Below are 25,505 nucleotides of genomic sequence, written 5' to 3'. Positions count from 1 at the left end.
AGAATACAGAGATAATGATGTTATCTGGTGTAATTTGTTCAACAGCGCAGGTTATCTGGGTCAGCACTGAGGAATGTTTGTGTTGCAGCAAGGCTCAGGCACGGCTGTGTTGGACGGCAATCACTGCTGACATTCACATTGCTGGGAAGGACACATTACAGATCAGTTTGAAAAATGTCTATTGCTCTTAGCCCACAGAAATCTGCAAATTTACAGTGACAATTCAAATACCAGAAGTTCTCGTTTCCAACAAATATTTCCATTTTGCAGCATTCAGCTTCCTCTTAAATTTGACCTTTCCCTAAGAAAGCACACAATGCAAAAAGCAAAAATAAAGAAACCAAGAGCTTACTTAGAAACACAATTGTCCATTAAAAGCAGTTTTAATGAAGTATATTCCATCAGCCTTAGTTGCTTTTGACAGTCAGTACCTAAACATAGGATTCAGGGTCTATCTTAGAAACCCTTTAAGGCATCCAGGACACCTGCGCAAAGCTGGGGATGTGACAGCAAGACCCTCACTGTCTGAGGCTGCAGCTGGGGAGGGACACTGAGACATATAGAAGAGCATCACACTCTCTTGGTGATGCAATTAGTCTCCAAATCTCCACAGAGCTACACAATTTCATATAACAAAACATCCCATCTGATATTGTTATTAATGGGCTGTCAGAGCCTGCTGAAGGAGAGGGGTCAGTGGCACAGCACTCTCGAGTCTCACCCTATATTCACAACATTCTTTTGGCCCACCCTGGTTGTTTTACACCAGAGCAGCCGGAAATTCCTGCGCTGGCTGCTCTGTTCCATGACCTCCAGCAATGCCAAGAGCAAGAGGCCAGTAGCAATCCAGCAAAGACCCTTCTCCTCTGGGAACCCTCTGAGAAATCTGGTGTTTGGCAACCTGATTGTGCAAGGAACACAGAGATAATAGAGCGATAGCAAGCAAGCAACTCCACATAGCAATTCCTGAAGCTATAGAAAGAGAAGAAGGATTGATAATTGTCTGAGTCATCACTATTATTGTTTTTTTCAAGTCACAGAATCACAGAGGCAACACTGGAAAGCCACATGCTGGAGAAGGGAAGAAGACAAAAGAACTTAATATAAAAAAAAAAATACAAATAGAATTTGTATTGTAGAGTTTTCAGGCCTAAAAGATCAAAACGCTTTTCCTCCTTCTTCATTATTTTATGGCTTTGGCTATAATCTTTGTGAAAATATGAAGAATTGTTTCTTTTTTCCACAGAGACCCACCAGTTAGTGTCAGCAAAGAGTTGTTAGGCCGCCCTGGGATTTCTGCTTCAACTTGTCCTTTTCAGGTGAAAGTTGGGGTTTACTGTGGTGTGTAAGATTTGATGTCATAACCAGAACATGGGGTATGAACTGTCTGAATTTAAATGGATCTGTTAACAGAATTAGTCATCTTTTTCTTCTACATATTTTTTAAGGTTTAATGAGGAAGGTTTAAGAAGACTTAATGAGGAAGATTTTTTACATTCTTATCTGTTTTAGTAGAATAATTACACACAAGTTGAACCAAAGTACATAGGACTTTACATGTACAGAAAAATGTGTACCCAGCTGCATTGCTGATGTGGGTCACTGGGTCACTACAACCAGCCTAAACTGGCTTCTGAATTTTGTCTTATCCCTTTACTCCTAGGCTATGGATTATGGACCTGAATTTCCGCTGGCATTGTAAATTTACCCCAGTAAAGAATTCGGCGTTCACATTGCAGAGAGATGAATAAAATCTCAGTATCGTATTTGTGTTTGGATTGTCCCTAGTGGTTTTTTGTAGTTTTTTTTCTTTCTTTCTTGTTGCTTCAGTGATTCATTTATGAAAAAAAAATTATGAGATTCAGGCTTCTGATGGTATTTCCATTACCCAGGAATTGAAGTAATTTGAGCAGGTCAGGACTTGCATAAAGATAAACATACATACCCAAAGTGAATGCTAATACTTGAAATACAGAAAACGATTACAACTTGTGCCCCATGTTACTTACCCAGCAGACCTTCTGCTGTGGATTTATGGCTGTTGTCACAATACTTTCTTCTCTGGCTTTCCTTGAAAGAAAGATTTTTCAAGAACTAAATTAATTAAATTCAGAGAGAATGTTTAAGTAAAAATATTGTCCATACAGTTACACACATATATACATGCATAGATGTATAATTAGCAATCTGGTTTTGTAGAAATTTGATCTAAATTAAGCAGATTAGGTTATCTGATAATTAGTTTGTTTTGAGTTGGGATCTCCAGGGTAGATGCTGGACTCCAAATAACATAATTAGTTTGCAAAAGGGCACCAGCTTCTCAGCAGTTTTCTGAAAAGTGCTTCCTGAGAGGCGGATGAAGATCTTCCATTCCAAACAGATTCAAAGCCATCTGTCAGTTGCCAAATATGTTATAAATATAGGGGAATTTCATGCACCAATCTTTTGGAGAGTAATCTGCTTATGCAATTTCTTGACTCTTAGCTCGATATTTTCCCGAATTTGTGGTGCAGAAGAATAAAGATCATGTTTTATTCTAGTTATGACATTTTTGCTATATATTATTAGAGACTTCAGAAGTAGTTTGACATGCTTGTAACCGGAACATGGGCCAAAATGAGTAACGTTTTGTGGTCAGTGAATTTCTGCTGCTTCAGAAAAAGTAATCTTACCTTCATAACCAGGAATGATCTTACATCTTATATCTTCAGGTGAAACTTGGTCTCCTGTGGCCGTGCTAGAAAAGTGATACATTTTCTGTTTGCTTTATAAGCTGAATTTCAGTTGCCCAGGCTTTCTCTTTTGCTGCATAATAAATAAGGAGTGTCGTTCAAGTTTTATTTTTCCTATTCATAAATAAGAAATCTCGTTCTCATTTGGTGTAAAGATGCTTCAGATGCTTTACTAACATTTTATTGTCTGCCTCAGTAACAAACACACTGTCTATCTAGAAACACTGTGGCTTCCATTAGACCGTTCTATTAATTTGACTCAAGAGGACAATAAAACATGCCGAGTGACAGCATGTCACTAATGACTAAAAAGCTTTAAAGAAAAACCATTCTGCCTCCTGCCTTTTCATCATTTTCCCTATATCTAAGTGCACCCCCCATTGTATTTTAATGGAGGCATGGCCCTGTTGATGTGTTTCTATTACTTCTTAGTGATTAGCCCAGTGTAAAGCCTTGTTAGATAAAACTGATTACATTATTTTTTCCAAAGGGGAACGTGGGTCTCAAAGATCAGTAAGTACCCTGCTGTTGGAAAATGTTGGTTAAATGTGTTTCTGGTAAGTTATTCTGCAGTAGCTGAAAAACATTCAGGCACTGGGTGAGGTCCTTCTTTAAACAAAAGTGTATATATGTCCATCTGCTCTGGATATAGATGGAAGAGATGACTGAGAAGCAGTGCTAAAAATGGATAATCTGGGATTTATATTAGGGATATAAATTGGTGGAATAGTTGGTATAGTAGCAAAAGACATTCCTTCCTCTCAGGCTGGCGTTTACCATATTGCAGAAGCCTGGTGCAAAGCCAGCACTACTTGTGTTTCTGTTTGACTATACAGTGTTCACTGTATGTGCTGCACGGGGATGAGGTTTTAGTTACTTCTCTTTTTTCAGTCCTCCTAGTCAAGCAGAAGTATTAGTGATGTAACCCTCGTCTCCATTAACTAGACGTGACACTTGGGCAACTTCTGCCTGACATATATCTGGCTTTCTGGAGTCCATCAGAGGTCCCTTATCCTGGGGGATCACCTGAACCTTCAGTTGCCCTCCAGATTTTAGATGTCAATATGCAATTTTAAAGGTAACCCAGGAAATACTTATTTCCTTCTGAAATGCAAGTAGGATTTTTTTTTTTTTTCCAGTTTATGACTTATTTCTTCTACGAGGAAGGAGTATTCCAAAGTATATTGGAAATACCACCTCCCTTCCTGAATAATTACATTCTGTTCCTTAATTAGAGAATCAGCAAGGGGCTAGAGGCTGTAACTTGGATGTGCTGCCCTTCTTCCAATAAACTGGTTCTTAAAAGCTTCGTCACAAGCACTTGGCTAAGAGGGTTTTAAGGCGTGGGTTTTTTTAAGGTGGAAGGCCTGACATAACACTATTCCAGAAGCACACAGCGCTGCAGCGAACACGTCCCTCGTGCTCTCCGTGATGTCCAACCTTGTGTGCAGCCATGCAGACCCCAGCCTTTGCCTGGCCAAGGTGAGATCTGAGAGACAGCAGCTCTTTGGGGGAGGCAGCATCTTATCATTTTGTGGAAGCACAAGATGTAGCATGACTGAGACATCTAGAAGCCACTGCAACATTTCCAGGACCAGACTGTGACTCTCCTAAGTTGTAATAAGCCGTTGCTTACCCAAATGACCTCTGTGAAAACAGAATCATAGAATCATAGGATCACAGAATCATAGAATCATTTCAATTGGAAGACACGCTCAGGATCATCGAGTCTAACCATAACCTAACTCTGGCACTAAACCACGTCCCTAAGAACCTCGTCTAAACGCCTTTTAAAACCCTCCAGGGATGGTGACTCCACCAATTCCCTGGGCAGCCAGTTCCAATGCCTGACAGCCCTTTCCATGAAGATTTTTTTCCTAATATCCAATCTAAACCTCCCCTGGCACAACTTGAGGCCATTTCCCCTTGTCCTGTCACTTGCTACTTGGGAGAAGAGACCAACCCCCTCCATGCTACAACCTCCTTTCAGGTAGCTGTAGACAGCAGTAAGGTCTCCCTCCCCTCAGCCTCCTTGTACTCAGCCTCCTAGTACTTGCAATATGGACCATAATAAACAATAATGATATAAATAATAATAACAGTGCACTTCTGTGCTGCCTCCCTTTTCTATTACATGGGAGACATTCTGGTACCGCAAGATGGATACAGTGTAAAATATAAATGTATGGAGGTTGTAATAATGGGAGCACATGCGAGGTAACTAAATGAACTATCTTGGAGAGTGATGACAGCGTATGCTCAGAAAATTATGTACACTATTTACAACAGCTCTTGGTTGAGTTGAGATTTATTTATGTTGCTCCACATCCAACTAAATGGTAAATATGACGTCATGCAGTAATGGTCCATCTCTGGTTGAAGGTACTAGTGGAAAGACATACAGAACTTTCTTCTGTGACATTCTCATCTACAGATATATGTGAATTGATAGAAATAACCTTTTGTAATACCCACAATTTTCTGTAGTTCTAATTTTTATTGTGCCTGCTGCCTGAAGGATGATAAGACTTATTCATAGAATTCACACTCCAGTGGTTTGATAAATATATAATAGTCTGAAAAGGAGTTACTTGGTGCAGTGCATGCTATTCATCAGGTCTCAGTTTTCCTTGGTTTTGATACTAAGGTTTATTTTATTTTATTTATTTTTTTAAATTTCACATTTTTGGTTGACTTCTTTGATCTTCTTCCTACCAGTACCCACAAGGAAAAATAGCACTTGGGAAAATAGAACTAAATATGGTGTGATGAAAAATATGTTTATATACCTTTATTATATTATCTCTTATTCTCTATCTGACAAATGAGGAGGCGAGAATATTGTAAAGTGATATTCTATAGCAGACACAACACTTATCAGTTATTTTCCTTTGACCTTCTGCCTTAGAAAATTAATTCACTTGAGCTGCTCATACACTAGAACATTAGGGAAAAAATAATGTTAGCACTAGTGAATATAATCTCTGCAGGAAAGCTGGGCGATTATTCAATGGTCTAATCTTATCTCTTGTTTCATTTTTATATGGCAAGTCTACATTTAAAGTATTAGATATACTGTGCTTCTGCTCAGTACCATCAAACCACAGTAAATAAATGCTGCTAAGTGCCACCATGAGTGAAGGAGCTTATAATGAGAAGTGTGAGTAGACGTGTGCGCCATTCATCATTCTGTTCAGCCCGATATTGGGGCTCTTTTTATCAGCAGTATTCGTGGCGGTGTCATCACCTCTGGTATAAATCTTCTGTCAGTGGCTGTCGTCCCTGTGCCCTATTAAATTCATGCTCTCACATAATCACCGAACGACCTTTGGATGTCTTTCATTAACCTCTGACCCGAACCCTGCTGGCTTCTTGTTGGTAGGTAAATCTATAACATGACATTTGCTTATGACTCAACCTTTATCCTTGCTTAATAGTCCCGCCTTTCAATTTTTAGGGTTTTTTTGTCCTGGAGAAAAAAGATAGTTACAATCTTAAAGCACAGCTTGGATTTCAAAGGTTGGAATACAACATTCACCTAAGTGTTTTCTAATAGACTTTCTAATATTTCTCCACTGCTGCCTACTGAATCTTATTGATTGTAAGTTGATGCAGGATGTTAGCCTCACAAATAATATTCTTGTTTCTGACAGAAGTTTATTTTCTCTCAGTTTCTTCTTGCTGTGTTCCCCTAATCAGGGATTAAGGATTCATTAATTAAAATTCAATTCTGCAGCTGTGCCACAGCTTGGCCTATAATTTCTGGTGCTGGAGATGGGGGTAGCTATTACACAGCAATAATAATAATAAATATGAAACAAAATTTTATTTTCATGAGGATCAAGTGGCCCGGAAAGTACTTACACCCGTGCTCTGTGTTGCCAATGTCTTACTGCAAAGCCTCGGCCAAGCTACTTGCTTTTTCTATGACTCATTTACCTGACTTGTAAAACGGGCCATGGTAGAACTGTACTCTGCAGGATAAAACATGAAAAATGGTTTCTATTTACCTCTCGCGTGCTTGGGAACCAGCCTGATACTCTTATTAACCCTGCTCAGCTAAGTGTGTGTACAGAGTTGAGAGCGCACTGAATTATCTTTCTCCCTCCTTCAGCCCTACCTCCCCCCTGGGAATGCACCCCTTATTACAGTGAACTGTAATTAGCACCAATTAACTAAAATTCTTAGTGGTTGTATTCCTGCATACCCATTGATATAAGGTGCTCTCGGCAGCGAAAGAGAAGGTAAGCGGAGAGGATTTGTGTGGCCATTGGGGTTCATGGAGAAGTTCAGGACTGGCTGGTGCTCCATGGGTGGGGGGCTATGGGAACATGTCCGGTGTCTGGGCAGGGAAATGGGAGTGGGGACATGGATACAGGAACACAAAATAGAGGTGTTCGCAGTGAGGGAGGTTGTGGGGAGAGAATGGGGTGGGTGGGTTTGATGAGGGGATGTTTGCAGGGCGGGATGGTCCTGCTTTGTCATTTGAGTGACCATGGAAAAGAGTGTGAGGTTTCCTGTGGGAAAATTAAGGTAAAAACCTGAGTAAATGTGCATAGAATGGCTTTTGCATTTTCTGCTAAAGCTCTGTATTTGCCTCATCCTGAAGCAAAGTTAAGGTAAGAAAAGATTGGATGACATTATCTTCTCCTCAACTTTATATATGTCTTTAATAATGGCATTTTAGCAGACTTGTGTGCTTAAAATAACTTCAACTAACTTGTGCAATGGCAACAGTATTTCTTGAAGTGCACAATGCACACATGTGTGTTAAATCCATGTCTTGATGATCTTGCTATCCAGAAAGCTACAGCAAAATGCCAGTAGTTTGTTCCTGAGTTTTTCTCTCTCCATTTCTTTTTGCTGTGTTCAGGAATGGCGAGTAGATTGTACTTCTCTGTCCTGTTTTGGTGTGAGGCTGTACCCCCACAGCTGGAGGGCCCATCTCAGCTTGTGACCAAGCACTATTGAAATGGGGGAAGTTTTAGGAAACTGGGGATGGACAGATAAGCATTTTGTCTCTTTAACTTACTGTGTTTTGAGATAGCATTCCTCCCTGGTTTTATCAGTGTTGTCCCCATTTCTCCTTTCTGCCTCTTCATTTTCTTCTATGGTTGGGCAGGTGTCTTCTGATAACAAAGAAGGGCAAAACCTCCTAGTCTTGTTATTTTGTGCTTCATAAAATACCTAGGACAAGTTATATGGATAGCAAATGAAACCGTAACAAACCACAGATGTCAATCCATAGCTGACAATGGTGTCGGCTGACTGCCAGCGCTCAAAGAATAATTCCTGCCCTCCAGCCAAAACCTCTCTGGAGGTAGAGCTCTCTGGGAAGAGAGGTTGTTTTGGAATCAGCTGTCTCCACTAGAAGGTGGCAGCTCCACACATGCTTGGGACCAGCGTCCTGTGAATGACTTGGACATTGTCTGAACCATCATCAGCTTCCTCGTGTTGTCTGAACTCAGGATATGGGAGATATCAAGGGATGTGGCTACAACCCTTGGTGGGGAGCAGAGATGACAGCACTGGCGTCTGCTTCAGGTCATAGAATGATCTTCCTCGTTTTCAGGTCACCACAGAGAAACACCCTGTCATACAGATGTGGAACAACTGAGAACTCAGTTACTGACAGCAGGTTCATTACATGGATAGTATTATCAAACATAATACAACTTATGTGTAGACAGTTTGATAACACTATGCCTTTTATTCAACATACATGTACTTTCAAAAAATCTTCTGTTAAATCAAAGTGAGAAAAAATAAGGATAAGATGAGGAAAAAAATTTCTATTAACATGTGATAACCCAAACATCCGAGCTCATTTGTAAGCACCTTGTCCTTCCCAGTTTAACACACAGCTGTTTTGGAGCTCATAGACAGCAGCATGGGGTAAAGGTTGAGCAGTGCAATGGGACTGGTAGTAAAGGAAAACAAGAGCTGGTTAAATGCCAGTTCCAAGAAAGAGTGTACACAAATGTCCCAGTAAGGGGCTGTTGCCCGGGCACTGTCTACGTTAATTGGCAAAAGGAGAAAAGAATGGGTCAACATACTGTGTTGTACTAATCCCTCAGCCATTAAGGCCTATTAGTGGCCTCAGAACACTGACAGAAAGTCCTGCAGTGGCAGAAGTGCCCAGAAGTGCCTAGTGCCAGTCTTCACATGGGTCCCAGCATCACTGGTGGTGCCTGTGGTGTGACCTGGTTCTTGGGCACGTGTTGAATTTGGCAAAGTGCAGTTGAGAACCTCTGGAAAAAAAGTGGATTTTGAGAAGAAACATATAGAGCAAGGACTCTGTCCCTTAGATGGCTCAGTCCCACAGACCTGAGTGGCCTTTTAGTCTGGTCATCGAAAAGCAGATTTTCAGCTGATGACGACAACTGAGAGGACTTGGGATGACGGCAGCAAAGAAACACAAATGAATGGTTGATTTTGTGACCCACAGGGAGCACTGGAAGACATTAATGGGTATAAAGAGGCCATATTTCCATAAATGACCATTAGTCTTCTGCAAATGTTCCTTGAAATGTAAAGGAATGATTTTCTCTCTCCAATTAATCATCCTGGAAATCCTCCTCCGTGTAATCTTGAAAGCACGAGAGAGGACTTAGTATCAGCAAATGTTGCCAGATGTACAAAATGGCAGAGTAATGTGTTGTAGTAAATGATTTTGGGTGGCAGAATCTGGATAGGAAGCCAAGAATACTGCACCAACATTTGAGCATTTCTGCAAGAGGCGTTGCCAGCCTCAGGAGGGAGCACTGGATAATTTATAGGTTAACATTTTCTTTTTATGTGAACAGCATTTTTTCTCATTTATAGTTAATTAGGTTAAGCATGCATGGGGAGCAAGGGAGGAAAGACTTTCAGAGAGAATCTAAATGATTAGTAATTTGAATGAAGTAAAAGAATCTGCTAAAAGATGTAGCTCTGGAATTAAATATGTTGCTATAACAAGTGTAAGTATCTGATAGGAATTTTAAAGGTTCTTACATTAATTATAGCAGCAGCATAAAAAGAGGTAGAGCATATTTACAGATTTGGCACATGGATTCTTTTCACAAGTAGCTGCTGCTTCATTTTACTATAGGAGGAGAAGCTATTTGTCCACCATTTCGCAGGTTTATATCTTTTGCACACATGTCTTATCTTGAGGGTTTTGGCTCACCTAGAAGATCAGTTAAGGGGAACTACAAAGTAAAATGAACATTGACTTAACCACTGAGTTCCTTCAAATCTGTTTTTACCTGTATAAAATCCTCTTGACACTCCCTTGTTGGCTGAACATTTTTTTGGCAGATTCTGTGTGCCCATCTACACACAGGGAGCCAAAGAGCTTCACTAAGGCCCATCTAAAAACGCTGCACTGCATTTAGACTGGGGCAAACTTCTAATGCAGACACTCAGAATGGTTCAGGGCATTCAAATCACTTGGGCTGAAGCTGGATTACTGGTATGCAGAGTTGTATGTTGATAGCGAGGGTCACACACTGTGCTGTCATCTCCCATCTCCCACCACGAGGGTGATACATCTCTCCAGCAACTCTGCACCGTGGGCACTCTCTGGTCCTGGTGCCCCATCTCCTGTCACGTTCCAGGGTATCTGTGATGAACAAGATAGAATTTTACAATAAGGAGGACATTGGATTTGATTCTATGATTCTATACAACCACACCTCTCATACCTCCCCAGCCTCTTGCTCAACCTTGGATCCCACTTTGCAATGGCCTTTTGTCCAGAGAGGTGGTCGATGCCCCATCCCTGGAGACATTCAAGGCCAGGCTGGATGGGGCTCTGAGCAACCTGATCTGGGTGACAATACCCCTGCTCATGGCAGGGGTTGGACTGGATGAGCTTTGAAGGTCCCTTCCCACCCAAACTACTCTATGATTTGATTCTATGATTTATGAAAAACGAGTTAAAACATATTTCCATCTGGAATGCCTTCCACTGTGTAGTTTTTTAAAATACTCAGAACACTTTTAAACTATTTTTCAGTTTTCTTTGCAGATTACTCTTAAGTGTTGGGTGAAGTTTTTAAATGTAAGCATGTCAGTCCAAATTTAAGCACTTTTATCCAAGGGGTCTGATGCACAAGTTCTCCCAGCTGAAAAGCGTGCAGTACTTCCGAAAGTCAGGCAGGACTTTGAGACAGATACTAAATATAGATTTAACAGTTTATCCCTTGAGCTCAAATAACTCAAGAAGTGAATTATTTATGTTTTCAAGAAATGAATTATTATTTATACCAGAAAACACTGCCGTTTTTATTGCACATGAGCAGTTCCACATGGAGAGTTATTCAAAGTAGTTTAATGTTTGTGCTGCGCCCATAAAAGCCAGTTTCTTTTTCTAGACAGAGATCTTTAAAACAGCCTAAAGGAATTGAATGCTGAGCCCCAGTGAAAGTCAAGGAGAAGTAAGCACCTAATTCCCTTATGCCTTTTATAATAGAAAAACTCAGTGTTTATTGTCTTACCTCCAGCTGTAAATTAAGCCCACATGCCGCACCAGTTGTGCGGCAGCGGTGCAGTCTGCAGGCCTCTCTGTCAGGCAGCTCAAACGAAGACACACCCGGAGTTGTTCAGATTTACTCTGACTGCACACTTCTGTCTGTTTAAAAAGAAGAAAACAGACCCTGCACAGATTGTGTGTGGCTGCTTCATGTGTGGGGTGTGGTCAAGGGATGCCCAACTTTGGCCAGAAGTAGAGTCTAGGCTTTGTCCTCCACTGAGCTTCACTCTACTTCTGGCCAAAGTTGGGCATCCCTTGACCACATCCCACACATGAAGCACCCAGGTCCAGAGCCAGCCAGGAGCAAGCAAGAACAGCCCTGAATTGCATTGCGCTGACATAACAACATTTGAGAAGCAATTTTGGGCTCTTCCAACATGACACGTGTGTTGCAATGAGTTTAAATGTCTTGCCTTAGGTCATGTCGGGAAGCAGTAGCAGACACGGTAGGAGAACAGAAGCGCCTGACTCAGCCCAGTCACCTCCTGAACCGCTTCTGTCACGAGCCAAAGGAAATGCTTTCATACACACAAGGAGAAATGTCAAAGGAAACAACAGTTCACTCAAGCTCATAGTGAGCTTGAGTAAATAGGCTTGAGTTGAGCAGCCAGAGTTGAGGACCAGAGTCCAGAAGTTTGGTTCCTGGCTAACTGCATCGGTGCCTCTGGGAACTCCTGCAAGTCCTTCCCTTCCCCACCAGCCTGCAAAGCTGGGGCAGAAATTACCTACAGAGTGATCGTGAGAATTAGCTAATTAACACTCGGCAAAAGCTCTGCCAGAGATCTGCTCTGTCATCAGTGGAACAGACTGCGATGTGTGCTCTACCCACTGACTGCTCTTGTAGGATAGGATTTGATTGCACAAGGCCTCATCTGTTGCTAACGTGATCATTGGGAGGTATTTTGACACACCCTCCAGCCCATGTGTAATACTTGCCTCAGCAGCCCCATTGAGCAGCAGGAGGTGAGTTTAGGCACTTTAAGCATCATCTAGCTCCCACAGAGCTGCTCAAAGAAGGTTCCATGAAGAGCTGTGCTGCAGCAGCAAAGGAGATTGCAGGTCTGGAAGGGCAGCTGGAGCTCTGCCATACCAAATTGCTGCACCTCTAAAGCATGGCCACGGCTCTCCATGAACTGATTCCAGCACAGCTTAAAAAGCTAACAGGGCTTGTCTCTTTATCCATCTGTTGGCTCCTGCACATGGCTAGAGGGGCCACAGCAGAAGGATTCAGGTGAAGAACCACAAGACTTTTCATTTCCTAATGTCCCTTCTGCTTAGAGAGTCAGGTCAGTTGACAGAGGGTCAGGGGACTATGCAGCTGCTGCTTTATGTCTCCCAGCAGCATCCAAGTGTCTCCTCTCTTCATCTGAAAGTAGGAGGAAGGGAGGCAGGCAGGCATTTTGTCATTGGTAAAAACTGCAATACCCAAGGTGAGGGATCAAGAAGGGATAAGGAAGTTCAGTGCGTCATTTCTTCAAGACCCAGACTCCACCATTGTCAGGTGAAATGCTTCTCCCTGGACCAGTTGCTTTACCCATCTTTGGGAAGGGCTCCCTGCCTTGCACCTGGGCCGTGTCTCTGCTCTGCTCCTACCCCTGTCAGGGGGTGCTGGGGTGCAGTAACATGTTGCCTGGAGAACTGCAGAGCCCTGCAGAGCTTTTGGTTGTTCCCCATGGTATGAATCCTGGAGCCCGTGCCAGTGAATGTACCAAGCCTCAGCTCATAGTAAAGTTCCCTTGAGAAATAATGATTTCACTGGAAGAAGTTGCCAGTATGTTAAAAATGTAAGAAGGACAGCATTTTTCATGCAAACCCTTGCTGTCAATATGGATAATGAGCTTTCTGCTGCTAGTTGCCTTCTTTTTAGGGTGAGAGGTAAAGAGGGAAAACTGGACTTTGTGCAGAACGGACAGTAGTAAGAAGCTGATACTATTCAGTCATTTGCAAGCAGCTTGCAGACATCAGGAGATAAGGTTCGTTACATCTCTAATTTTTTTTGTCCTTTGGGCAGGTGGCCTAACAGCCCAACAGCTGATCCTATGTTTTAAATTTAATTTTAATTGAATGCACTGCTAGAGATGCCTTAAATTGACTCTTTCTTTTTAGATTTCCTAAGGGAGATTGCACCAAGACCTATATCCTAGTGATAACTTATTCTGGCCCATGGAGCCAGTGTGTATTTATTGTATATCTCTCTGTCCCTTCTCTGGCTTCTGCTACCATGAACACAGCAGTTGCTGATGACTAGAAAATTACTCAAGTGTGAACCGTTTCACTGTCTGTCACTTTGCTCATTAGGCTAGTGAGAAAATGTATCTACGACTCTGTCACACACAGCCCTCATTAGGTGAGCAGCACATTGAGATCATTGCCTTTTTTAAAGATGGCTGCAGGAAAATGGCTGGGTAGTTTGATGTTCCTCAGTAATAAGTGGAAGTAGCAAAACTAGGGCTCAGTGCACTCTCCTCTGAAATAATTGCATTGTTTGCAGAGCCTGATCAACGGAATGAAGTGTTACTGCTGGGGAAGTCAGATGGCAGCACATAATCTCACTTCTTACCTCTTACTCGGAGGGGAGAGGGCAGAAGATGCTCGAGGTAAGATCAATTGTGCAAAAGAGACTTACGATAAGAACGCTATCCATTTTTGGCATCTGCCTCCCCTTGTGCCTGTTAAACTGGAGGAACTCTATCAAAGGTGCTGTATTTCCTTTTGTGTGTTAGTATAAGCAAATTTAGGTCTATCAGCTATAGGTCTAACTGGTAGCAGCGGGGGCTACCAGTGTATTCCTAATTCCTACCTTGAGCAGTTAGCCAAAGTAGCACTAATCAATATAGACCCATTTTAGCCATTTCCAGCAGGCTGGATTTAGAAACTCTCACTGCCAAATGTCCATGCTGAGTTTCTGCTAGAAAAGATGTGCTAAATGACTGCATCCCTTCTCTCTGACTCGTGCACCTTTCTTTTTAGTTCACTTCTTTTCCTAAGCAAAGAGTGCCACTGCTTCCACACGGGCATTTACCTTGAAATTGGTCCATTAACTCCTATATGCTTTAGAAAGACAGGTAGCTATTTTCATACCTGGATGTCTTTATTTGAAGAAAGAAGAAATTAAAATAAAAAAGGAAAAAGAGGAACAGTAGTTACAACATATTCCAACCACCAGAGCAGCTACATAATCCTACTTGCGGTAAGGCCAAAGTGCTGAATGGGATCATGGTATTGATGGGAACTGCTACTGGTTTTGCTGGAAAGGTGCTTCTGAAAATTGCAGCAGAGCCTCCTCTGCTTTGGCTGTCACACACTTGCTTTGGTGCAGTCCACTGGTGCACCAGTTTGGTGTGGACATGGTTTAGCTCACTTACTTACCAGACGTTGTTGGCATTGGTAGGTGAAGGTTCGCCTGTCATACCACACATAAAATTGCTCAGAAAAGTTATTTTACATGAGGAACTTCTTTTATGCTCTCATTATAATGTTATTGCTACTTATGTTTGCTTCTATATAGTGATCCTAAAGACCTGAACGGCAGTTTACACAAAAACATTTGCACCCTTGGTTTTGATAGAAATATGTTGGGTGATATCTGGTCGCCACGTCAGACCTGCAGTGCTGCTGGCACATCTCTGTTCAGCCATTAGCACTGGTGTATAAAGGATCAGTGATGTACTGTAGTTGATTAAGTTCATAGCAGATTTGTATCCCCTAAGGATAAGAGGATGAAAAAAACTTACAGGCTTTTTGCTTATTTAAAGTTGATATCCAACCCCCAAGTTAAATTGGATATCAAGTACTTGACTCACTCTGCACATATTCTCTTCAGTTCCATATACGTATGATTCTTCTCATTATCTGCATTTACAAATTCAAAGGCAATTAGCCCTGAAATAGCTAGAAATGTAGAGGAAGAATGTCTGAATTCTTTATTTCCCATAAAGTTCATATTTTCTCTTTCATTTAAGTGGGTCTTTAGTTTCTTTTGAAGAACAGAAGACAAATGGTAAAAAAAAAAAAAGTAAAAAAAATGTCTCTCGTGGGACTGAGGGCTGAAAAGAACCATTATCGTGAAATAGAATATTCACTTCCTAGGCTAGTAATTCAAATATTTTTTGAGAGGCTGAATCTATAGTGGCAAGTAGCAAGCAGCCCCTGATCTGTCGTCCACATGTCAAAACTCACACTGGGCTCTGGTGGTTCTTTTTCTCTGGGCAGCTGCAGCTCAGGCTGTGTGTAATGCTGAGCCTTTCTAGAGGGCAGCCTGGTTTGTCTGCTCAATACCAGCCTGCAATGTCACTGCGAAGCGTTGACAAACCTGCTCACGCCATCTCTGCCCTGAGCTGGCACCCAGCTGGCTCTGCAGTCACTAGTGGGAGCTCAAGTCTTCACCCAAGCCAAGCTTTGGAGCTGCCTGTATAGGAGCACCCGTGTTCAGCCAGGTGCTGAGGGGATGTTAAGGAACATGTGAACTCAAGAAGAGGCTCAAACTCACATTTAAAACATAAGATCAGTGTAGCCTATGTGAAGTAAGCCATTCCAGTTCCAAAGGAATAGGTGTCCTCAAACTAAGAATTAGCAAATGGAGAAGGGTCATCTCTCTATAAATCCAGTCACTAAGCAGCCATAGGATAGGAGCCAATGTATTGGATTTCAGTCTTTTATGTCAGAATTGCAGTGCTTTGGTCAATAGGAAAGCTTGAGTTGAGACTGCAATGCCTGGTTAGAGGGCAGACCTGGGAACCTCCCTCCAGCTCTCTTTGCCATTTATACATCCACCAAAAACCAGGTTGTAACCCCCCAAACAGGCAGTATTGCACGTGGCTCGTCCCAGCCTACCTGTGCAAACAACAGGTTCACGCTCTGTGTTAACTTCGTAATTGCTTTCAGTTTTATACTAGCAATTAGGTTCCCTTTCCACACATAACTCAGCTTCAGACACACCAACTATTGAGGAAAATAATTAATTTACAGCAACATTACTTAGTTCATCCAGCTTGCTGATTGTGCCTTATTAATGCCCAGGTACAAGAATGGGGTTTTTCTTCATTCTGACAGGGATTCTTGGAGTCTCAATGAGCAATTAGTATAAAAAAGATGTCCTAGGGAGACAGAATTAATACTAAAAAAAACCCTCAAGCCCTTTCTTAAAGGTTTTACATGTTAATTTTAATAATTTTTATTTCAAGTAAAAGTATAATATCACATTCTAAGAGATCGAAGTGTGTCCTGTTTAACAGAGGATGCTTCAAGAGTTGTTGGGTTTTGTTTGTATTGGCTGGGTTGTTGTTGTTTGGTTTTTTGGTAGAATAACATTTTCATGAATAAATTTCCCAAAGCATGATTATCACAGGAGTTTTCATTTGGACCTTCAAAGAACTGTTGGCAGCATCAGTTTCTTCTTCTTTTTATTGGAGCTGATGGGAGCCAAAACTAGATTATTGTTTTTTTAACATCCATAAAGTATGGTATACCTTCTGCAGCTGGAAAAATAAATAAGTAACAGCAACGCATGGAAACATTGTATGTAACATGGCCCAAACTAGTATCTCTCTAATGTGTAAATAACCTGCTTTATAGAACCATATCTTAACCAAGCTAAGGGCTTAATTATTATTGATTAGTTCTGCCCACTGTTCCAATATCAGTCGTTATTGAAATAATCTCCGTATCCCTCATTAAACATGCATCTGTTTCCATGGGAATGCATTTTTAAATAAGAAGTGCTATTTGAATATTATTGGTTTCACTGATTGTTCAGGCACTTGGTACCGTGGTCGCCCAATCTGTCATAGTTAATCAACTCTCATCTCTTAACACTGGCTGCAGTTATCAATGAGTTGAGGATTAATATTCTGGGCGAAGCAGATGATAAATCATTTGTATATAATTAGTGTACAGCAAGGTTACAGCTGACATGAATTTTTATCTTAATTATGAGAGAAATTTGTTCCATTAATTTAATTTAGTTTGCATGAGTGGCTAGACACCTAACAAAGTTAATCTTACACCTGTCATTACAACATTAAGGAGAGTCTCATTTTCAAGCTGTAGACACAGATACTCCAGCATATAAGGATAATGTTGCTCATTCTGATGTGAAAATAGATGATCGTAGACAGAAGATATAGAGCCTACTCTTTTAAAAGTCTTCCCAAAGGATTTATGTGAGAATATTACAGAGATTCAAATCTGGTTGCCGCTGTTCTGAGTAGACTAATTTTCCTTCAGTCTTCCTTCTCCACCTCCTCATGAAAGAAGCACCCAGTTCTTACAAACAAAGGGAAAGATTTCTCTCTTATTTTTATAGAGATGTATTTTGATTACTTTAGCTATACACATATAGTTAACATGTGACAACGCCGTAGCACTTGTATGACATGATATCTGCATTAATGGCAAGGGGTGAGGAAATACGCGCTGCCTGCAATCCAGCCTTCATATTTATGTGAAAAAGAATTATTCATTAACTTCATCTACTACACAAATGGCAATTATGCAGGCATTTCTGAGGTTTCAGCACACTGAGTACACCTAAATTCTCTGTTAATTATCCAAGCAATTATCAAGTCTGATAAATCATACATGATTGATAGATAAGGTGGGGCTGTTTGGGTAACAGGATATGGTGTTAGTTATTTTGCTGATAATTAACCAAGCACCTAAATGAAAAAAGACTATTTGCGGCATCCCTTATAAAAATGTTTATCTTTATAGATTTGTTGATTATAGTTATTTTATTCTGGTAGGATGACTTTGGAAAAAGAAAAGCCAATACCTGAGCCTTTTTACAGCTAATGAGATGAGACTAAAAACAGTGGAGACAGAACTATAGCTAGAAATTGCATTCTGTACTAGCTGAAGTCCAAATACATATTTGTAATACAAGCCACAGTCTCCTTCACATTTGCAGCATAAAAATAACCCTCAAACAGAAACATTAATTGAACAGTAACTCAGATTAATGTTTTGTAATATTAGTTCACAATTATTACTCTCAGCTAGGGTCAAGAAGTATATAGTTGGATATTCACAAAGAAATGACTGATTTAAAAACAAAGAGCTCTAATGGAATTCAATAGTGCTTTTCAGTCATTCCAGTTGGCATCTCTATTACCTGAAATGATTCACAGTCCATTATGGGAGCTTCCATGCTAATAGAATGTCTATCTTCTGTAATACAGACACATCAGGGCACTAACTGAGAATCTGTCACAATGAATTTCATCTAGATTTCACTTCATCTCTTCATGGACTGTAAAATTTGCTCTTGTACAATGCCTAAATTTACTGTGGGTAATTGAGAGAGATCTATAGATGCAGCACACGGTAAAAAGCGGTTTTCCGAAGATCTATTGTAAATTGTGCACATTTGGTTCATCTGGGGAAAGATTATGAAGTGCTGGACACTACTCTCTGCTAATTAAATGCTTTTGGTAAGCTCTGAAAATATTTTGAATGGATCACGGTGTGAGTAGAAAAGTGAAAACAGCAGCCTGGTTAAAATGTCTTTCTTGCAGCTAGAAAGACAATGGAAAAGCTTTTGAAATTTAAGAAAGCCTGAAAAGAGATAGGCAAATGAGTGGAAATAGGCTCCATTACCCCCTGTGAGACTTATGGATCATTTCAAGTAGACCTATGATATTTTTTATCTGTCTTGTGTTTACATAGTGCAAAGTGGGATATTACCCACTTAATCTGACTTCCTCTAGTTCTTTAGAAAATCCTCCTTAAATAGTGCAGGCAACTCCATTTTATTTTTGTGACTGAGATTATTCATCCTAACTGAAAATGTTGCTGTTAAGTTCTATGCATAGACCGTTGATAAAAAATTAAAATAACGTTTAATGCGTGGCTCATCTTTTTTCCCAGCTGAATACTTACTGCTCTGCTCATGAAATAGATATGCTGAGCATTTTCAACCGTTTCTTTCTTTTATTTTATTAAAAATAACCAACCTTAATATTTTTTAGCCAATTACAATTGTCATATATGCTATAGCTTTTTTTCCTAAGCCACAAACAGAATAATAGCATCACGCTCCACTGCAAGTGAAGTGATCTCAGCCTTTACATTAGGAGAAAATCAGAATGGTATGACTGCAGTTCATTACTGAAATAGGTAACTGATGAACTGAAAAGACAAAGGGCATTGTTAAATGAAATGTCATTATTAGAGCTGCTCATGTTTAACAAATGTACTGTAAGTTAATTCAGTGGTGTTTTCTCCAAAGTTCTCTATAGGATGTTCACCATTCCTGCTTATGGCCTTTACATGTTCAAGATATTTTTATTTTCTTTGTGGAAACCATGTGAACTAAATCTTTTAATGAAACACCAGTTAAACTGTTGAAAAAAATGTTACATCAACTTTTGTCCAAGGTTTACCTCCAGAACTATCGTTCATCCAGTGATCTCTGAAAGACAAATATCTTTAAATATTTTTAATGTTTATTTAAATCATGTTTGAATATATGCCTTGTTTTCCTTGAAGGAAAATGGAAGGTAAATTCTGAGTTTCATGGGAAAAAGATTTAGCCTTTAGGCTCCAATTCAGCAATCTACAACTATGCAGCAAAGCACTTTGGCACGTGTTTAATGTCAGGACCTGAAGCATCTGTTTTAATATGTTGCTGAACTGGGTCCTTAAAGCACAAGCAGAATCTTGGACCCCATATTTTAAGAGCTGTGTAAAAGTGGTGTTCTGATATTAAATTAAAAACATATCATACTTTCAGCATCTGTGGGAAACTGCATTGCCTCGGAGGTGATAAAAATAATTTATGGATCTCAGTATTTTTCACAACAAGGAAATGACCTCAGCTTTGGCAATCTGAGGTAGTTAGTGAAGCTTTTCTGCTACATTTATGGATTTACTCAAGCTACATATGCTTTGACCTGTATTTTAGATTTATTGGCAGATACATAAGTCACAGTAAATAACCTAAAAAGCAATTGATGCTCTGTGCATTTTGTGCATGGGCTGATTGACAGATTAAGAGGGGCTGCTTCTCCACAAGTGACTGAAACTTGTGCCCTCGCTTGTTATAAATACGTCAGCTAGGGTGTCATGCACATTCTTTAACCAAAAATTCTAATATAACTGGAAGAATAAAAGCATATTCAGACTGTAGTACGTGTAAATATAAGTTTTAAAAGAAACGATGTTGTTACACATGCTACAGTCAGGGCAATTAAACTCCTGAAGGCCTCTCATCCCCACACAGTCCCACCGGCTCGATGCCCCTCAGTAACGGGGCTGCAGGGTCCATGTCGGTGTTGCAGAGCGTTAGTGCTTCAAAAGAGGAAGGTTCCTCCTGCTCTCATGGTATGGACATTCAGCTCAGCACTCTTAATAGCTGAGGACTTCAGCCTGAGCTTCTTAACGTCTTGAGTGGGTTTTGAAATAAAGATCTGGGCCTTGAGTGCCATATGCAGGGCAGCGTTCAAGTGCTTGCACAGTCATACAGGATTGAGCAATTACTTTGGCATGTGATGGAGGGAGAGTCGTGCTGGGTTTCCTCAGGTGGTTCAAGCACTGAGCAGTAAATAAGGGAAATAGATAGTGTGTATTTGATGGTCTAGCATCTGATTGGAAATCACAAACCCCGTGACACAGCTGTGGAACTAAGATATTAGTGACATTAAGTAGACATCCCTAATATCTTTTCATCCCTTTTTCACTTTAGGCAAGGAACTTAAAAGTTGCAATCAAATATCTATACTGATATCTCCATCATTTGCCTGCTGGAAAGTAGAAAACAAACGTCTCCCTCTCCCATCCTTCCACCAAAAGTGAGATTAACTTAAAGTGTAATACAGGACTGTAAAAGTTCACTCCCCATCTCCTTGTTCTTGTGGTTTTAACCTGATCTCTTATTAACCCTTTCACACAGCTTTTTAGGCAGTAAAGAAACTGACATTATAAAAGTTCTAAAGCAGCCCATGGTGATATGTCTTCATTCTTTCAAAAGTAGCACAAGATATGTAATAAAGAATAAAAGTTTACTCACTTGAAACTGAGCTTCGTCCTCATCTGTTCAGATATGCATAGGTTTTAAATACGGATGTAGGGAAAAAAAAATGATAGCAGAATCTATCTATTCTACAGTTTCTGTGACTTAAAAACATCACAAAATAAACGTGACTTGAATTATAACCAGTTATGGATGAATTAATATTTTCTGTTACCTGACTGTGCCACGGGTGATCTGTGCACTGGAAATGAACCTTGCACTGTCTGAATATGCACGGAGCTCGATGAGCTTGCTGCAGGAACACCAGCCAGCAGGCAAAACACTTCTCCCCTCTCTCTCTCTCTCTCTCTCTCTCTTTCTCTCTCTCTCTCTATACATATATATGTATATATATATTTTTTTTTTTCCATTTGTTTAACTTCACTGCCATCTGCTGCTCGGGAACGGAACCTGTACCGCACACCCGGGAAACATCTGTGGTGTGCACAGGTCTTGATTGCTGTAAAGCTTCTAACTCTTCCATGTTTTAACGTACCGTGAAGGCCAGGAGGGAAATATTTGCCCGTAAGGCTTGTGCCCCAGGGGACACTATGCTACCACTACCATTGTCAGGAGTTCTTCTAACAGACCAGAAGATGCTGAGTTCCTACTAAATTATAACAAGTGTTTAAATGGACACATTAAATCAGAAGCAAACCCGGGCCCTAGTAGAGATTGCTGCTTGATGCTCTCCTTTGCGTGTTTATACGTGCCCAAGGGAGTGTTTCATCACCATCACATCTTGAGAAGGCTCCAGCAACACCAGCCTAAATAACGCCATGGTTCTTTGTGCACGGTTCCTCTTCTGCATCTTCCTCCCACTGCTACTCTAGAGAGCAAGCCATCCTCATGTTCCTTCTCCCAGAACTATTGCCATGTGTTCCTTCAAGCAGATCCTGGAAAATCCCATCTTTTCCATCTGGCTTAAAGGAACCTAGAAGAACAGCTTGAGAAGTAATCAGTAATTATAGCCTCTCTCATTCTGTGCAATGGAAGCACCAGCAGTTTATTAGGCAGAGAGGACCAGACCAGATGGATCATCAGCTCTGGTCATTCAGTGTGTCAGGTAGTTTCTTCCAGTCTGTTTGCTGTTTACTGGTATTTTCACTGCATTTAACAAAGAAAGGACACTCAGAATGGGTGATAGGTTGTGTCCAGCAAAAACCAGGGCTATATATAATGAGTATGGCTTCAAATAATAGAGTTTGATCATGCAAAATACGTTAAAAGAAGAAAACATTCTACCACTGATGGGTGCAGTTACAGATAGGAGGTCTGTAAAAGCAAGGCATTTTCTAGCACTTTCTATGTACACTTAGCCAGCTTTGACTCAGTAACTTAATTATTTGTCCTGACTTAGTATAAAACAACAGAAAATTTTACTGTGATGTCAGTAGGCTTTGGAGGAGACTGTCAGTAAAACTACTGTGCACACTAAAGTGGTATTTCAAGATTAACCTAAATATTTTGTTTGTTTAGTTAATTTGATGGCCTTCAAAGATAAATTATGATATTACACAGTTAGATACATGTATTACAAATAGTTTAGTTTTTCCCTGCAGTGTCAGAGACAGACTCTTGTCAGAAGCAGGTTACTTCTCTAGTATTAACCATTTCCACTTGGCAACGCCTACTGTGTCCTTTCTTTTCTGATTTTTTTTTTCATTACTAAAAGGCTTGATAATCAATACAGCTGTAGAAAAAGCAAGATACAGCCTGTGTCCCCTTATGCTTTAGCAATAAAATGGCAGTTCAGTCCCGATCTCAGAATATCTATTGCTATCAAAACTAAGTTATGAACTACATGGCAGAAAAAATGTAGTTTGATTTTAAGATACTCTGTTCAGTGCAGACTTGACAGTGAGAAAAATCTTATTTTGCCTTATAAATTGAGTTAATTTTCTATGGAACTCAGTGAAAAACCTTCAGAAGATAATTCATGCCAGTTCCCAAGTAGAACAATATCCCTTGGGACAACCAGATTTGTATTAAAAAGTATTATCCAGTATTTGGTTACCTGTTAGCATTGGAGCATGTTCTGGTGGAGAGAATATATTAACAGTCATACTAAAGCCCAGGTCACCTGAAAAATCTCTGTGTGAGACAGGAAATAAAATACCCCTAAACTGAAAGAGTTTAGTAAAACACTTTGGAAAGAGGTTTCTCTAGAGCTGACCAATGCCTAAGGCCAGAGATGTGGGGGACTTTGTGCTTTATTTCTCCATAAAGTGTTTTAAGTAACTGTTCTGACTCCAATCTTTGGTTTCTCCTCTATGAACACCCACTCTTTCACACAAGCACTCAGCATATATTCAGGCAGACTTTCAGAATCTCTTCAGAACTGGCTTATCATTGAAAATTTTGCCTCTGCTGCAAGTTCATGGGTAATCACTGGTATTTCTAACTTATTGCATGTCACAAGAACCACTGCTTGCCATCTGACTTGGGCACCTCCAGTTCATTATGTATTACTGAAAGCAGACTGGGTTTTTCTCTCTTTTGCAGATCAGCATAGATCTGTTTTCTCTGAGTGATTGTGAAGCGCGCTGCTCCACTTCATATATACCTCCAGACATAAAGGCGGGTGAATCCCGATGTGATATTCTGATACAGCATATGCAGCTCATTTCATCCTACTTTCTAGATAAAAGAATTGCAGGATCTTTTCTGCTATAAAAAGAGAGAAGTATCATAGAATCATAGAGAGAAGTATCATAGAATCATAGAATAGTTCGCGTTGGAAAGGACCTTTATAGGTCATCTAGTCCAACCCCCCTGCCTTGACTACAAGGCAGCCAGCTCGGGAAGCACAGACTGACAAAAAATAAAATGCATTGTGAGATTTTTCTTTAAATCTGCAGTAGAAAGGGAGCTGGAAGGGAGTCCAGCCAGAAGAGATGAAGACAGAGAGGTGACTTTAAGCTCAGTAGAACAATAGTCAAGTTAAAAGGTTAATTATTCTCTCTGTGAAAGTTATAGTTCCTGAACTAATGGTGGCAACTTGATTGCCGCCCGGAAGCAGCTACTGGATTGGCTCATCTCTGCTCCACATGGATTTTAACAGCCATTCTATGATTTTAATAGCCATTCCAAACCATCTAGACAGGACAGCCTCTGGCATAGCCCAGGTGTTTGTGTATCTGTAGGAACTTATGCCTAATTTCAAACATCATGGAAGTTACAAGGCACCCTTTCCCATCTTCCCATGCCTTTCTGGAAGGCATCACTGCTGATAAGAGGGCAATGCTTTAGGGATGTGCAGTACACCTCCAAACTTATTCCAGCCTTTCAAACTCAAAAGAATATGAGCTACTGGAGACAGTGGAGGAAGTGCTAGGAGAATTCTACAACAAAAAGAACTCATTAGCCTTGAACTATAAAAAAAATCCAACATAGTCACTGGAGTCAGCCAAACTGCTGCTTTTGAGTTGACTGATAAGAAAAATACTAACAATCTTAGAGGTAAATCTTTGTCCTAAGTGGCCCTGCATAAAGGATGAGAAGCCATGTAATAACGCATTGCCAGTTCTCCCTGTTTTTATTATGGGCCTTGCAATATTCAATGTTTATTTAAAGCCCAACTCCTGGATTCAAGAGATTACGTGGAAGTCTCTGTTTTAATTAAGAAACAAACAAGAAAGGTTTTATTCATTTTGTGGTTGCTGGGAAAAAAAACTCTCCAAAGGCACAAAAGCCAAAAAAAGCAGATAGAAAAACCTTTATATTAATATGTGATTTAGATATATTAATCACCTGATCTAAGTTGATTACATTATTTGTGGAGACTGAATTTTTAATGTTCACTGTTTAGTTGACACTGATGAAGCCAAATTCAAGAGGAGGTTTCTTTTTAAAATGTCCCATCCTTTAATTAGCAACAAAACAGCTTCAGCTCAAGTCAGTTGATTCCTTTGTGATAGCACTTGTGAAGGTAAAAAAGCAAGTAGCACTGACTGCTGGTGTTACCTATATGACTGGAACAAAGCAGGATCTGCAATATAGAGCTAGAACATGCAGCCATGGCTGTTAACAAATCCAGCTGCCATGTGACTGACATTAGATGCAAAAGATAATGGCAATGGTATCACTCTGCGACACACGGAAAAGGAAATAATCTTGTCCGGAACACGTAATTCTGCCAAAGAAGACTTTTCCCTTTCTGGTACATGACATTAGACCTTTGGCAAGACTGGATTGCAGATATGTGATTCTAAAAGCAAGAGCCCCCACTGAAGTTGATTCTCGG

At 40.4% G+C, this 25,505-nt stretch overlaps 1 protein-coding gene and 1 long non-coding RNA gene across 2 annotated transcripts in view; one reads left to right on the top strand and one right to left on the bottom strand.

Annotated features, from left to right (window-relative positions):
• Positions 1–7,001: 7,001 nt before the first annotated feature.
• LOC110360666 (uncharacterized) lies at positions 7,002–24,709 on the bottom strand. The gene is made up of 3 exons (XR_010473980.1): positions 21,435–24,709; positions 11,216–11,349; positions 7,002–10,338 (listed from the first exon to the last, which is right to left on the bottom strand). It is a non-coding gene; the product is annotated as an uncharacterized LOC110360666 (long non-coding RNA).
• CCDC93 (coiled-coil domain containing 93) overlaps positions 13,625–25,505 on the top strand; it is a 60,841-nt gene continuing 48,960 nt past the window's right edge. Inside the window, exon 1 of the mRNA XM_065070394.1 lies at positions 13,625–13,847. Coding sequence (XP_064926466.1) covers positions 13,839–13,847 — 9 coding nt within the window. The 5' untranslated portion in view covers positions 13,625–13,838. The remainder of the gene's footprint in view (positions 13,848–25,505) is intronic.

The sequence above is a fragment of the Columba livia genome, chromosome 7 (genome assembly GCF_036013475.1).
Source record: "Columba livia isolate bColLiv1 breed racing homer chromosome 7, bColLiv1.pat.W.v2, whole genome shotgun sequence".
Classification (NCBI taxonomy): Eukaryota; Metazoa; Chordata; class Aves; order Columbiformes; family Columbidae; genus Columba; species Columba livia.
Note: the sequence above shows the minus strand (reverse complement) of the source record. Positions and strands in the feature narration are given on the sequence as shown.